The sequence below is a fragment of the Ananas comosus genome, linkage group 5 (genome assembly GCF_001540865.1).
Source record: "Ananas comosus cultivar F153 linkage group 5, ASM154086v1, whole genome shotgun sequence".
Taxonomy (NCBI): Eukaryota; Viridiplantae; Streptophyta; class Magnoliopsida; order Poales; family Bromeliaceae; genus Ananas; species Ananas comosus.
Window position 1 is genome coordinate 6,379,224 of NC_033625.1, and position 15,208 is coordinate 6,394,431.

The following is a 15,208-nucleotide window of genomic DNA, read 5'->3' on the forward strand; positions in this document are numbered from 1 at the left end:
CGAGTCTTTCAAGGCCGAGGCAAAGACGTTGCCGACTTTAATCTACGGATATCATCGCTCCCCGTTGGATGTTTCCTTATTGACACGCCTTTCCGGTCAAAACACACGACCAAGTTTTATAAACGCGTGCTTTTTTTTAATTTATTTTATTTGTTTTTTATTTTCAACCATGGTGCCAATTTAGCTCGCTGTTCGTAAGCTGGTTCATATTCGGCTCAAAATAAGCTTGAAATCGAATCGCTTGTATATTAAGCGAGCCGAACGCGAGCTGAATTTGTCAGCTTATTTAATAAATGAGCCAAAAAATGAACTGAGGTCAGCTCGTTCGTGTTTCGTTTGATAAGAGCTCGAATATATAAATAAATAATTATATGTATAAAATATAAATTTTTAGTATTTGAATTTTAACTTAATCTAAATATAAAGTCCAACTCAATTATAAAAAGATCATCTATAATCTATAATCTATAATCTATAACTATATATTATTCCTAAATAACTGCACACGTGTCGCGAGGAGGCCGAGGCGCGGGCGAGGGGGGCCGGCGACGGCGCTGGCGTGGGCGGAGCCAAGCGAGCGGCGAAGCGGGCACGGCGGGCGGGCGGTGACGGGACTAAGCGCGGGCACAGGCGTGGGCGAGACTCCAGGGGCCGGCCCGCCGCTGGTCGGGGGCCGCGCAAGCGCCGGGCGTCGACCGGCTCGGTGAGCGCTCCCGGCTGGCGCCCGGGAGCGGCGCGGGGCAGCGGCGCGACCGGGGAACAGGCGGGGCGCGCAAATGAAAAAAAATCGGGCTCATGTAGTGGTGTGTTCACGGGTCCACGAGCCGAATCAGTGGCCTCGTGGAACCACATGAGAGCGAGGTCACGGTGGACCTCCCTCTCATTTTTCTCTCTATCTCTCTTCAAAAATATATCTATTCTTTTATTATAAACAACATATTTTGTTGATTTCGATCTCAAGCCTTTTTGCAGTACATGTATAATTACCAAATAAACCTTCACATCACTATTAATAATAGCTTATTCAATAATATTTTCATTATGAATCAAATTTAAGTTGTTCAACTAATTTATTGAAATTTAATAAACTATAATTATATGAGAAACGGATAGAGGCGGAAGTGAAAGAGCCTATGAAAAATTTTTAGAATGTCATAATTACCAAAATAACCTTCAAATCACTCTTAATAGTAGTTATTCAATAATATTTATTGTGAATTCAAATTTAAGTTGTTAAATTAAATTTATTTGAAATTTAATAAATTATAAATTATATGAATAACGGAAGAGGGGAAGCGAAAAAGCCTATCTATAAATGAAAAAGTTTTAGAATTATTTACAACTAATCTTTTCATCTTCCAAAATATAAATGAGAAAGAAAAAAATAATTAATTATTCTTTTATGAATAACGGTTCAAATTTAAGTTGTTCAATTAAATTTATTTGAAATTTAATAAATTATAAATTGTATGAGTAACAGAAGAGAGGAAGTGAAAAGGTCTATCTATAAATAAAAATTTTTTAAAATTATTTACAACTAATCTTTCATCTTCTAAATAATAAATGAGAATGAAAAAAAATAATTAATCATTCTTTTATGAATAACGGAAAAGGAGAAATGGAAGAGCCTATCTTCTCATATAAATAGAGAGTTTTTAGGATTTCTTAAAATTAATATTTTCATCTTTTAAGCAATAAAGACATAAACATTGTCTTGTTATTGCCTTTTTCATGTTCTAAAGATATGTTTTAGACATTTTTTTTAATCTATTTCTTTCTACCACAAAACAAAGTAATGGGTAATTAATTTTTACAAATTTTTTTCTTATTTTTAATAATTTTGTTCCTTGAAAAAAAAAAAGTATCATTACTATGGATCGGCATATCAACTGGATTTTAAAATTGGAGGAGAAAGGGATTATAGCAGGAGATATTGTAAGTTTGAATCATAAGTTTTTTCTTTCTCTTTTTTTTATTGTTTATAATTTATTATCATGATATATATTAAATTATATGGTATTTTGTGGAGGTTATAAAATATTTGAAAATTTCTTTCTTATGTCAATATGATGGTTCGATTGATCTTTTTGCTTTCAATTTTTATTGGTGAATTTAATAAATAATTTTTATTTTTATATTTTATTTTTTTGCATATTTATTTGACATTTATATCTGAATTCTCTTATAAAATAATAATAATGTATACTGGGTATCTGTTTTTAAAATCACAGTGCTGCTGTCTTTATACCTTTGTGGGTTGTTTAGAGCGGTTGGTGCATGGAAAGTAAATTAAAAATATATATATAATAATTTAATTATTGTGAATATTATAACTATTTAGAGAGATGGTATTTCAATATTTTATGATTGTGAATGCAATTCACTATATTAAAAACTAAAAAACTTACTGACTTATAGTATATATATATTATTTTACTAGCTTTATCGTGTTTATATTTTTTTAATTGTTATTATTCTAATTAATTTAAAAAATACAAATCATCTTTTTTTACAATTTATTTAAAATAGAAATATAAATAAAATATATGATTTGCAAAAAACTGCAAATTATCCTGTGCATTGTTCTATAAACGTTTCTTATAGTTTTCTAAGTTAGGATTAGAATATATTAAATCTATTAGAATTTATAATATGATATTTTCTTTATATATTAATAGTTTATAAAATTCAACTGACTTCTTCTAGATTTTTAATTCTTCAATTTTTATTTTCTTTTATTTTATTTTATTAAAAACATATTTGTAATGTATATGTAACTTTATATTAGATTATCGAGCCATAGAATACAGCTTACTGCCTCCAACCTCTCCACAGAGGGGAGACTGAAGGATAGTATATCACGCAACTGCAGGCATATTTTTTACCTTTAAAGTAAAAATGATATATATACCCTTAACCTAATAAGCAATTTGAAATAGCATCCTCAACTTTTTATTGTTGTTTTCTTTTTAGCAAAAATGCATGGGGAGATCTTATCCTACAGGCCTATTTCTAAATAGCCTCTCTAAGTTTTTATTTTTTTTGTGAATTCTCAACTTTTATTATTTTTAAATTTAAATTTTATATTTATTATACTAAAAATTTCAAATTTAATAACTTTATGTAATTTAATTTAATTAGGTCAAGCTTCTACTATAAAAACACTATTTTATTTAGTGGTTGAAGAATATATTATTTATAATTAATTATTATTATAAATTAATATTATTCCAATGTGTATACATAAATTTTATTTAAGTGTAAAATAATTATAATATTTTTAATTTAACATGCAATTAATATGGTGAGCGACACATGCATTAAATTAACTAGTCTATATATATATATATACTATATTATATATATATATATAGATATATATATATTATATATATAGAGCAGGTGCTTCGCTTCAGGAGCTAGAGCCTCCGTGCCTCCTGAGCCATTTTTGATGATGAATTTTTGAGATCGCACGATCGGCCTCCGGAGACTTATTCTATGCTTTGACTAGTTTCTAGAAAATAATTTTGCCGATTTTTGAGTATCAGTTTACCTAGTTGATCGAAGGATTCAAATCCTATTTTATGGTGTGATATCTGCCATTTGTTCCAGTTTAACGTTAGTGAAGTATTCAAATCAGATGAGAATGTTTTGATACAAATTTCTTTCAACTATCTATCAACATGATCAATATTTTTTTATCGAGAAATTTTAGGTACTTATCACCAGTTTTTATAGGATTTTATTTCAGCCTCTTAAAATATTGATTTTGGATCCTCTCGATTGCAGGTAAATATATCGAAAATATCGCAAAAATTATTTCCTAGAAACTTCAAATGACGTAGATCAAGTTTAAACGGAGCAGATTCGATCGCGAAACTCCATCATCGAAAACGGCTCAGGAGCATAAAGGCTTCTGCTTCCCTTGAGAGCACAGCAGCCTTGCCTCTCTTCTCTCTCTCTCTCTCTCTCTGGTCCTCTCTCTCTCTCTCTCTCTTTATATATATATATAATATATTATATATATATATATAGAATTGGCTGGATATACTATTAAACTAAAACGTTTTTTGCTATTCAAGTTTTTAACCTTGGATGAAAAATTGTCAGTGGCCAGAGATGATAATTAGTCAGTTAGAGTAGCTGCTCCCCTAGATGGGGTGTCCCTGGTATAGTATTTAATCCATATTGTTGATAATAATGAAAAGAGTTGATCCAAAGGCTAAAAAACTGGGTTAGCAATAATAACATTTTACTATAATAGTAGTCCAGTCAACCTCTCACTCTCTCTCTTCTCTCTCTCCATCTCTCTTCTCTTCTCTCGTATATAATATATTATATATATATATATATATATATTATATATATATAATTATCGCTCCTACTACTTTTATAAAGTACTAATCATTCGTGGTTTGATTTATGTTTTCGCTCTTGGATAAGGATGTGCGTAGGATGATGTGGCTACCTTCTATTTGAGTGGGGTGCGTTAGTTGGAATAGTTATATATCTAACGGGTAAAAATGATCAAACAATAAAGATCAACGCGTAAAAAATTTACAAGCACTAATGCTTGTGCTTTTACGAGCACCATAGCCGGACTCTCTCTCTTTCTCTCTCTCTCTCTCTCTCTCTCTCTCTCTCTCTCTCTCTATATATATATATATATATATATATAGAATTGAGCTCATATACTTTTAAAAGTACCAAGTTGTTGATGCTTGTAGATTTTTAGCCATTGGATTAAGAGATATACGGTTAGGATGATGTGGGCCTCCTAGGGTTGAGTGGGTGGTTGGTTAAATAGTATAATCGAATGGTTGAAAATGATCCGAGGAGTAAATCTAACGGTAAAAAACTTACAAGCTCCAAGTGCTTGGTGCTTTTATAAGCACCATAGCTGGACTCTAAATATATATATATATATATATAATTTTATTTATAAATATATATTTATTTATTATATATATAATTTTATGAACTAGGCTGGAATACTATCGATAGCACCAAGCTATTGGTGCTATTGATTTTTTAGCCATTGGATTGAGAAATTGGTGGTTAGGATGATGTGGGCCCCCTAGGGTTGAATGGGTGGTTGGTTGAATAGTATAATCTAACGGGTAAAAATAATCAAAGGGTTAAATCTAACGATGGAAAACTCGATAGCACCAACTCCTTGGTGCTATCGATAGTACCCCAGCCGGACTCTAATTTTATTTATAAATATATGTTTATTTATTATATACATTTATTTATTATATATAGTATTTTATGTTTATATAGATATATATTATTATATAATAATTTATTATATAATTTACTATTTATTTTTATAAAATGTAAAATATATAAAGAAATGTTAAATAATTTAGACTACCGGTATTAGATATAAATATGAATTTTATAATATTGAGCATTCACATATAAATTATACATTACAAAATAAAAAAAATTGATGCAGCTTAAGTTAATTTTATATTTGACGAAAATTAATTGCAAGAATCACAAACAATGATTTCTCTTCTCATTCACTAACTACTGGGGGACTACGATAACTACTAAAATTATTTCACTAACGAATAGAGGACTACTATGCCTACTAAAATTTTTTGATATACTTATTGTACCATTTAAATTCTGAAATTAATTTTTATAACTAATTTTTAAAATTAAATTTTAAAATAACTACCCGCAGCATCGCGCGGGTCCCTTAACTAGTTTATATATAAAGTTTCAACTATTCGATCAAATTAAATGGGTAATATCTCATAAGTTTATTCTCTATGCATATCATTTGTAAGTCTTTTAACTTATTGTTCATGAGCCAACTCATATTCGGAACGAGCTAAATTTTTCGACTCGATACTTACATGAGCTAGCTCGTATTCTGTTCGTTTACGAAAGGAGCCGAACACGAGCTGGCCTCAACTTGCTCGTGTTCGGCTCGTTGACACTCTTATTTGTAACAGAGTTTCAAATTATAATTGACTTTCGATAGAGCTAAAATTCAGAATTTTTTTTTTTGTTTCCAATTTTTTCTTTTGTTTTACTGGAAATTTTAGTACTAGTACATAAGAGGATGATTAAAGAGTTACAACAATTAAATTTAGTTAAATTTTAATTAATAAAAATTCAGTTCAAATCTATTTTCAAATAATTTAAAATTTTTGTTTGCAATAAAATTGGAGTTCTATTGAGTATCATTTCGTTTGTTGTTTGGTGAAAGATGAGATTTTATTTCAATAGTTTAATTTTTTTAAAAAAAATTCTGTCCTTAGTTGTGTAAAACTATTTTTAGAAGGGATATTTTAAAATTAAGTAAAATATAACTTATAGCAAATTAATGTTTAGATGAGAGTCATTTGAATAGCAAGAAATTTCATCAAATCCTTGCAAATGAACCAAATCTCATTAATTAATAATTCCAAGTAATAAAATTAGAAAAATTAAGATTTTGGAGAGCCAAATAGAGTGTAAGCACAACTAAATGTGCTGTTTGTTTATGTTTGTGTGCTTCAAATTAATTTGATAATTAAAACTATTTATGTTTGTGAGCTTCAAATTTGGAACTTCTAATATTGAACCTCAAAAAGTAACTCATGCTTTTGCACCATAAAAAAAGTCTAAAATCCTTAGTTGTCATATGCTCTATTAATGATGACTGTGATTGAAAATGTATAGCAACAGATTGTATACTAATCGAGCACTAAAAATATTAACGGAGCTGAATTGCTTCTGAAAGCACAGTTCTTAGATCTACCTTTTTGGCCATTGAATCAGAAGTCAACAATAATATATATATATAGTTAAGACATGGTTTAAGGGCCGCTAGGGTTACTCTAATAGTCTAATGGTTAAAAAGACTATAATATCAACACAAATGCTTGCGCATAAAATTTCTCAGGAAATTAAAACTATAATTTCTCTCAAGGAAAAATTATGGTTGGGATTGGTGTTGATGGTATTTTTTTACAAATAATCTGCAAATGTAAGGATTCAAAATGCAAAAAAAAAAGGGGTTATTTGCATACACGTCTTACAAACATAGTAAATTACAGAAAAATCCCTGCAAAACAAAAACTCCATAAGTTATCCCTGCAAAAGTCTAAAGTTATGCAGATATGTCCCTGCCGTTAAGGACTGTTAGAAAATTTTCGTTAACCACGGTTAAAGTACTTAACCATGGTTAATTATAACGTAAATTTACGATTCTACCCTTCTTCTTCTTCCTCCTCTTCTTCTTCCCTCTTCTTCGTCGCCGGCGAGGGCGACAGCGGCAGCGACGGCAGCGACGACGGCGGCGACGGCGAACCCTCTCTCTTTCTTTTCCTCCTTCTTCCTCTCCCTTTTCCCTTTTCTCCCTTCTTCTTCCTCTCCCTCTTCCTCTTCCCTCTTCTTCATTGCCGGCGAGGGAGAAGATGCGACGGCGACGGCGAACCCTCTCCCTCTCCCTCTTCTTCTTCCTCTCCCTTTTTCTTTTCCTCTTCCTCTTCCTCTTCCCTCTTCTTCGTCGCCGGCGAAGGAAGAGATGCGGCGGCGGCGCGCGGCGACGAACCCTCTCCCTCTTCCTCTCCTTCTTCCTCTTCCCTTTTTTTCTTCCTCTCATTCTTTCTCTTCCCTCTTCTTCGTCGCCGGCGAGCTCGACCCGTGCCGTCGCCGCCATCCACTTCTGCGGCCCGAAGAGGAAGGGGAAGAGAAAGAGAAGGGGAAGATGCTTTTGGAGGGATATATTTGTGAGGGCAAAATGGTCATTTCACATAAAAACTGTTAAAAAATAAATAGTTCTCTAACAGATGTTAATCAGAGGGACATATCCGCATAAATTCGGACTTTTGCAGGAACAACTTATAGAGTTTCCGTTTTGCAGAGATATTTCCGCAATTCACTATGTTTGCAAGAACGTGTATGCAAATAACCCAAAAAAAAAAGTCCCTACTTTTTTATTTTTAGGAATAAAATAAAGCATTGGAGTTGAAAAATAAGCTGAACCACTTTTCAATTTATTTTACTTTCCTTTTAGGTATTAGAATAGAAAAAGACAGATTTTAATATACCATGTAAAATATTTTTCGAAAATAGGTGTTTAATTAGTGACTTATCTTGAGAGGTTGAGACATTTGCTAAAATTAGTACTTTTTTCTTAGAAAAGTATGTCTCTAATTAGTAACTTTTCTTAATCCTGGCAAATCATCTGAATTAATCTTCAGCTTTTATTATTTTTCAAGCATTAGAGTAGAAAGATAAATGTTAATATATATTTTCAAGCTTCACCAGATCATATATGAGACAACATATGTTGCGTAATTTGTAAATTTTCTTTAAAAGAAGGATTAATTTCATACAGATCCTGAAAAGATATCAAACAATAAATAAATTTCTATAACATTTTAGTTATCATATTTATTCCTTCAAAAATTCTCTAGTTTGCAAATATATCCTTTCAAAAGTTCTAATTTATTTATATATATATATTCCTATCGTTTGATTCACTTTTAATTTTTTTAGGTTAAATACATATAGGTCCCTACAAACATAATAAATTATAAATATATCTATATTAAGTTTAACTTTCATATATTGTCTATACAAAAGCTCTAATATTTTCAAATATGTCACTCTGATTTGTTACTGTTATAGAACTATTTATATTTTATATGAAATGTTATTTTTGTCATCATAAATATTTCTTTCCAAGAGACACAACAGTATAATATAAGAGGGACAAAAATATCAAGTTATTTTATAAATTAATCAGGATTAAGCATTTAACCTATAGTTAACTAAAGTTTCCGAATTAATTCTAACGGCAAGGACATATTTGAAAAATTATGACTTTTACAGAGACAATATATAAAAGTTGAACTTTGTAGAGGCATATTTATAATTCACTATATTTGTATAGACTTGCATGAAATTAACCATAATTTTTTAATGATGGGTGTAAAAATGCCTATCTTGTTCTTATAAATTTGCCCATATAAAAAAGTATTTTTATTTCTCTCTCTCCTCGCCTTCGCCGCGGCACGTGCGGCGTACCTTATTTTTACTGTGATCGAATATCTCGCCTTCGACATCACCGCCATCATAGGCCTCGCCGTGCCCATAGTCCCATGAATAAATAGAAAGGATAAAAAAAAGTCAAACCCAACATTAGAATACAAATTATATTTATATAAGGGGTAAAACACTTATTTTACTTCTTATTTAACTATGGTTAACTTTTTTAACTCACGAATATCCAAATTTTGATAACAAAAAAATATATTTTCTGACGGAAGGACTTTTAGAGGAATAAATTTGACAATTTAAATTTTATAGGGATATATTTATAATTTAAAATTTGTACAAAGAGTCATATACAATTATCCTCTAAAAAGAATAACCAATTGAACTATTTGACAAAGTTTAGAAAGGGGTGGAAATTTGAAGGGGAAAACTTTAAAAACCCCCCGTGGTTTCGCAGTTTTTTATTTTAGTACCTTATGGTTTAAAGTGTATCAAGTTAGTACCCGGTGGTTTCGCACATTTTCACTTTAGTACCCTATAGTTTAAAGTGTATCAAGCTAGTACTCTGTGGTTTTATTTTTGTATCAGGTTAGTAGTCAGTGGTTTTATTTTGTATCAAATTAGTATCATGTGGTTTTATTTTTCTCTTAATGAAATATTAAACTACAAAATACTAAAGTTAGAAAGTGTGAAACCACAGGTTGCTAACTTGATACACTTTAAACCACATGGTATTAAAGTGAGAAAGTGCGAAATCACAGGGTACTAACTTGATACACTTTAAACCACATGGTACTAAAGGGTACTAAAGTGAGAAAGTGCGAAATCACATGGTACTAACTTGATACACTTTAAACCACATGGTACTAAAGTAAGAAATAGTGAAATCACAAGGGGGGTATTAGAAGTTTTCCCATTTTGAAGTTCAGCGGAGTGGGTACTAAAAAATAAACTATTAGGGGTGTTTGTACATATTTCCCGTATTAATTTTCCATTCTCCTCTCCGCCATCGCTTTCTTTCTCCAACCCGCGATTCCGACCCCTTTCTTTTTATTTTTTTATTTTTTTATTTTTTTATACTCTTTCACACCACCGCTTTCACTCTCCACTCCCCATCGCACCAAAACCCTAGATCTCCTCCTCCTCCTCCTCCACCTCCTCCTCGGATTCCTTCTCCAAGGTTCGTCCCGACACCTCTAGGGCTTTTCTCAGCATCAAATGGCTCTTCTCCCGATCCAATTTGCGCTCCGTCTCGCTCTCTCTTGAGCTACTTGTTGACGGATCTCCTTTTTGCGTCGTCTAGGGTTTCTGGGAGGAGCAATCGGAATGGCTTCGTCGTCTTCGAGCCAACCGGAGTTCGACTACCTGTTCAAGCTGCTGCTGATCGGGGATTCCGGGGTGGGGAAGAGTAGTCTCCTTCTCCGCTTCACTTCCGATTCCTTCGACGATCTCTCCCCTACGATTGGTGGGTTATCTCTTGATCCATGGACGTGCTCTTTGTTCTGGGTGTTTGGGTAATTGTGATGCGTTTAATTGAATTGGTATATCAAAGGATCTTGCTTTGTAGGTATATTTAACGTTTCTCATTATATGTAGGAAAATTGAGATCTTTGGGCTGTTTGTATATGATTTGGTCAAATTGCACCCCTATAATTTGAACTATAAAGCGTTTTACACAAACTTTAATTTCACTTTCTAAATTGTCACAATTAACCGCCGCCGTCAAAATTCAGTATTGCAATGGTAGTTGATAGCCTGGAATGGTGGAAATAACTAGGATGTCGCGTCAGCACCAAATAACCTGATTGCAACAATTTGAAGGTTTGAACCAAGAATTTTGTAAATTAATGTTTGAGCATCAAAGTACCACCTTCTTCATAGTTTGAGATCTATGGTTGTAATTTTGCTCATATAAGATTTGTTGTAAATTATAGTTGTCAAAGGCAAATAAGTTGGCTATCTTTGTTAGTTTGGCTCGTGATCTAGTGTTTTTGGAGATTTAGGGCGTATAAAATGGATACAAAACCATATGATAAACATTTCCATCTTGGCTCATGGTTCAATGAGTTCTATACTATCTTCCTGCACAGTTTATATTTTCATTTCGACTATGTTGCCACGAAAGTGCAGAATTTCCTAATTGTGTTATTTAGTCAAGCTTTTATTTTGTATATTAGGTTTGAGCAGCAATTTCATGTTTTGATAGAAGTGTTATGTTGCTATAATTTGTCTCTTTTTTTTCCCTCCTAATCGTAGATGATTTTCATGGTTCAGGTGTGGACTTCAAGGTAAAGATGGTTAATATTGGTGGAAAAAAATTGAAGCTTGCGATATGGGATACAGGTGAAGCATTTTTCCTTTTTTGTTGTTTCGAACGTAGTATGAATCTTCTTCCTTCTAATTTCTAACGAGAAATGTTTATCACTTACTAATTGGCGTTTCTCATTGGTAAAGCTAAATTGAGGACTTAATGAAGAAAATGATTCAAAAATGATTCACCCGTTTTTTGGGTTTCCGTAGTTCACTACTGAAGAATTAATATAAACTGTTAAACTGTCAGGAGAACTGTACATAGGTCCCTCAAATGTTGAACATTGCTCCATGAGTACATTAGATAAAAAACTTGGTTGTTTTTGTGTTGCTTGGGTCTTCACCATTGATGTGCTTAACAAGTGGTATGGGACTAAAATAGTATCCTATGACGTGAAAATACTATCTATTTTATTAATATTGTTCAAGCATATTGGTTATATAACAAGATGTGTCGTCATGCAGCTGGACAGGAGCGATTTAGAACTTTAACCAGTTCATATTACAGAGGAGCACAAGGGATTATCATGGGTATGAAGTTCTTTTTAATCCCATCCTATTCGCTGGAATCACATTAATTCTATACTAGAAATCTTGGTATATGCTCTACACCTGTAATATTGCATTGGATGGAACTGCAGCTTGCTCAAACTGTCGAGAAATTTTTCAAAAAATTTTGTATGTTTTTCTTCCTGGCTTCTTGTTTTCTCCTTCTTGAGTTTGTCTTGTTAAAAGGAGACTAATTTGCTTAATTGGTGTTATGATTTCTCTCTCCCTTATTCCTGCAACTCTGCAACTTCATTGTAGGCTTATTTCTGAGTCTTATGTGAACTGCAGATTTATCTTTTTTTTGTTAATCTGTTTCAGTTTATGATGTGACACGAAGGGACACATTCACCAATCTTTCTGATGTCTGGGCCAAGGAAATTGACCTTTATTCAACAAATCAAGACTGCATAAAGATGCTGGTTGGTAACAAAGTAGACAAGGTGATTCCAAATTTCTATTTGAAACAATTACATATATGCCCTGCAAGATTATCTTTTTGCTTATATAAACATACAAAATCTGAGCCTGCATATATTTCCTTTAAGAACTAAAGTTCTTAACTCATATATCCATGTGCTTGCAAGAACGCCTCTCTTTAAAAGTTTTTCTTGATGCAAACCGATTTTCCACATGTATTAAATGAATCCCCAACTTTAGGGTATTTCTGTAAGAAATTGCACTTTGGAGGTGTATACGAAAATCAAATTTTACATGGAAGTATATGTAAATAAATGATTTTGCAAGGACGGGTATATGTGAAGAGTGAAGGCCTACCTGTTTTTATCTGTACTACTTTTCATTTCTGGTTTCCATGATGTTACATGTATGTTTTTTTCATTTATAAATGGTGTGGCTTTCTATTTTCGATTCCCTGTTAGTAAGGGATCATATTGACTGAAGACATTGCATTTCTGCAGGAAAGTGAGAGAGTTGTCACAAAGAAGGAAGGCATGGACTTTGCCAGGGAATACGGATGTTTGTTTCTAGAATGTAGTGCTAAGACGAAAGTCAACGTAGAGCAATGCTTTGAGGAACTCGTCTTGAAGGTATGCTAATTTAAATACTTAATACCTGCAACATATATATTATGTAATCTGAATTAATCTAATACAACTATCTATAGATGGATTAAAATTATATAATCTTAACTAGCATGTCAGTTTGAGCACATAGCATCCACAATTAGAAGAGTTGCAGTTGAGATGAGAGAGCCCCAAAACTTACTCCAGGAAGTCGTTTTGCTACGTCTTGTTTTCTTTAAATGTTTGATACAGAACTTGTGCCCTTCCTGCTTGAAAATCTCTGCTAACCAACTTTTAAAATCCTTTATCTCTAAACTAATACTGTTGTTTTTAATTTAGATCAAATGTAAATGCTGGAACTTTATCTCGTCTCATTGCGAACCCCGCCATTTTCTGTGATCGACTTCTCAGCAGTTGCTATGAACTATGCTAATAATAATGATCTTTTAACCGACATGATGCAGATTTTGGACACACCGAGTCTCGTAGCCGAGGGTTCAGCTGGGCCGAAGAAGAACATATTTAAGCAGAAGCCGCCAGAAGCTGATGCTTCGACAAGCAGCTGCTGCTGACCTGTTTCTATCCTTTCACAATCTGATTCTCCTGTGTTTTCGGTGATAGCATCTTTTCTGATGGTGTGATATAGATGATGGTTGGAGTTGGTAGTGATTTATTTTGTATCCCTCTGATGTTCATTACGAAAATAACAAAGCTCTTTGATCCAATTATAGATTTCTATCTTCTTAAACCTAGTTTGGTAGAGAGAGTCTGCAGATCTGACCAACTTTTGTTGTCTCGGAACGCCGATCTGAAGCAGCTCAAATCCGAAGCTATCCACAACTTGTGGGACTTGAATCCTACACAATTCGGAGACGCGACAGTCTGAAACCTGGCAGAAGTTTGGATGACAGGAAACTGACGACTGCTTGAACATGAGATCGGAAACTCGGAATTAAGTGATCAGAATCGAGCCTGACCAAATCCGCCCACTTTGCCACCTCTAACCCTACCGAGTTAGACTGTTCCAGGAGGAAAATCACTCATAGCTGTCTTCTTTTTTCTGCACCTTTTGCCTTCTATTTTGATGGTCAATGTAGCTCAGCTTTTGCAGATATTACATTTGCAGCAGAGGCACTAATACAAAGCTTAAAACAGGGTTTGGCTTCGTAGAAATTTTGACCAAACTCAATAAACCTGATACGTAGTAAGGACAAAATCTGAAATATAATTAATACCCTTTTAAACACCCCCTTTAAATTCTTAAATCTTTTAATATTTAGGGAAAATTTTAAATACCCTTATGTGGTTTCGTATTTTCTCACTTTAGTATCTTATGATTTAAAGTGTTTCAAGTTAATATCATGTGGTTTCGCACTTTTTTACTTTAGTATCCTGTAGTTTCAAGTGTATCAAGTTAGTATCATGTGGTTTCATTTTTCTATTAAGTTAGTACCCTGTGATTTCAATTTTTTTTTTATTATTCATTTTCAAGGTATATAATTTAACAAAATATTAAATCACAGGGTACTAAAGTGAGAAAGTGCGAAATCACATGGTGCTAACTTGATACGCTTGAAACCACAGGGTATTAAAGTGGAAAAATGTGAAATCACAGGATGCTAACTTAATAAACTTTAAACCATATAATATTAAAGTAAAAAAAATACGAAACCACACGGGTTATTTAAAGTTTCCCCTAATATTTATAAAGCACCGACGACATTTTACAATTTAAAAAGGTATTTATGAAATTACAACATTTGGAGGGTGTTGAAGAAAATTAACTAGTAATAATTAGCTCTCATATTAGTTAGTGCAGTATATATACCACCTCTCTCTCTCTCTCTATATATATATTTCCCCCTCTCTCTCTCTCTCTCTCTCTCTCTCTCTCTCACTCTCTCTCTACAAATGGGGGGAAAAGTAAACAAAGTAGAAAAAGAAGAGAAACACAATCTCAAAGCACGCACAACAAAAACCACTCATGGGAGGGTTTCACCCTCTCCCTCTCCGCCGGTACCACCACCACCACTCACCACTCCTTAACCCCAAATGCTCTCCTCCCCTCCTCACACCAAAAGACTCCGCCTTTCCACTCTCTCCTCCCTCGCCCACCTCCCCTCCGCCGCCGCCGCCGCCGCCGGAGAATTTTCCGGCGAGCCCACCACCACGAAGAGCGCCTTCAGTTACAACGCCCTCCTCTCCGTGCTTGCGAAATCCGGCCGCGTCGCCGATGCCCGCCGCGTGTTCGACGAAATGCCGCAGCGAGATGTCGTCTCCTGGAACGCTATGATCTCCGGGTATCTCTCGCATGGTCACAA

The 15,208-nt window shown here is 33.4% G+C and overlaps 1 protein-coding gene across 2 annotated transcripts; it reads left to right on the top strand.

The window, feature by feature from the left end:
- Window positions 10,033-14,060, top strand: LOC109710995 (ras-related protein RABC1-like). Of its 2 annotated transcripts, XM_020233854.1 has the most exons (7): window positions 10,033-10,186; window positions 10,310-10,471; window positions 11,281-11,349; window positions 11,782-11,847; window positions 12,184-12,305; window positions 12,783-12,911; window positions 13,352-14,060. In XM_020233854.1, exons 2-7 carry the CDS (start codon window positions 10,333-10,335, stop codon window positions 13,457-13,459), a joined length of 633 nt encoding a protein of 210 aa, XP_020089443.1. In that variant the 5' UTR covers window positions 10,033-10,186; window positions 10,310-10,332; the 3' UTR covers window positions 13,460-14,060. The 2 variants fall into 2 exon arrangements, with proteins under 2 accessions (XP_020089443.1, XP_020089444.1); XM_020233855.1 differs by having other exon boundaries at window positions 10,088-10,471.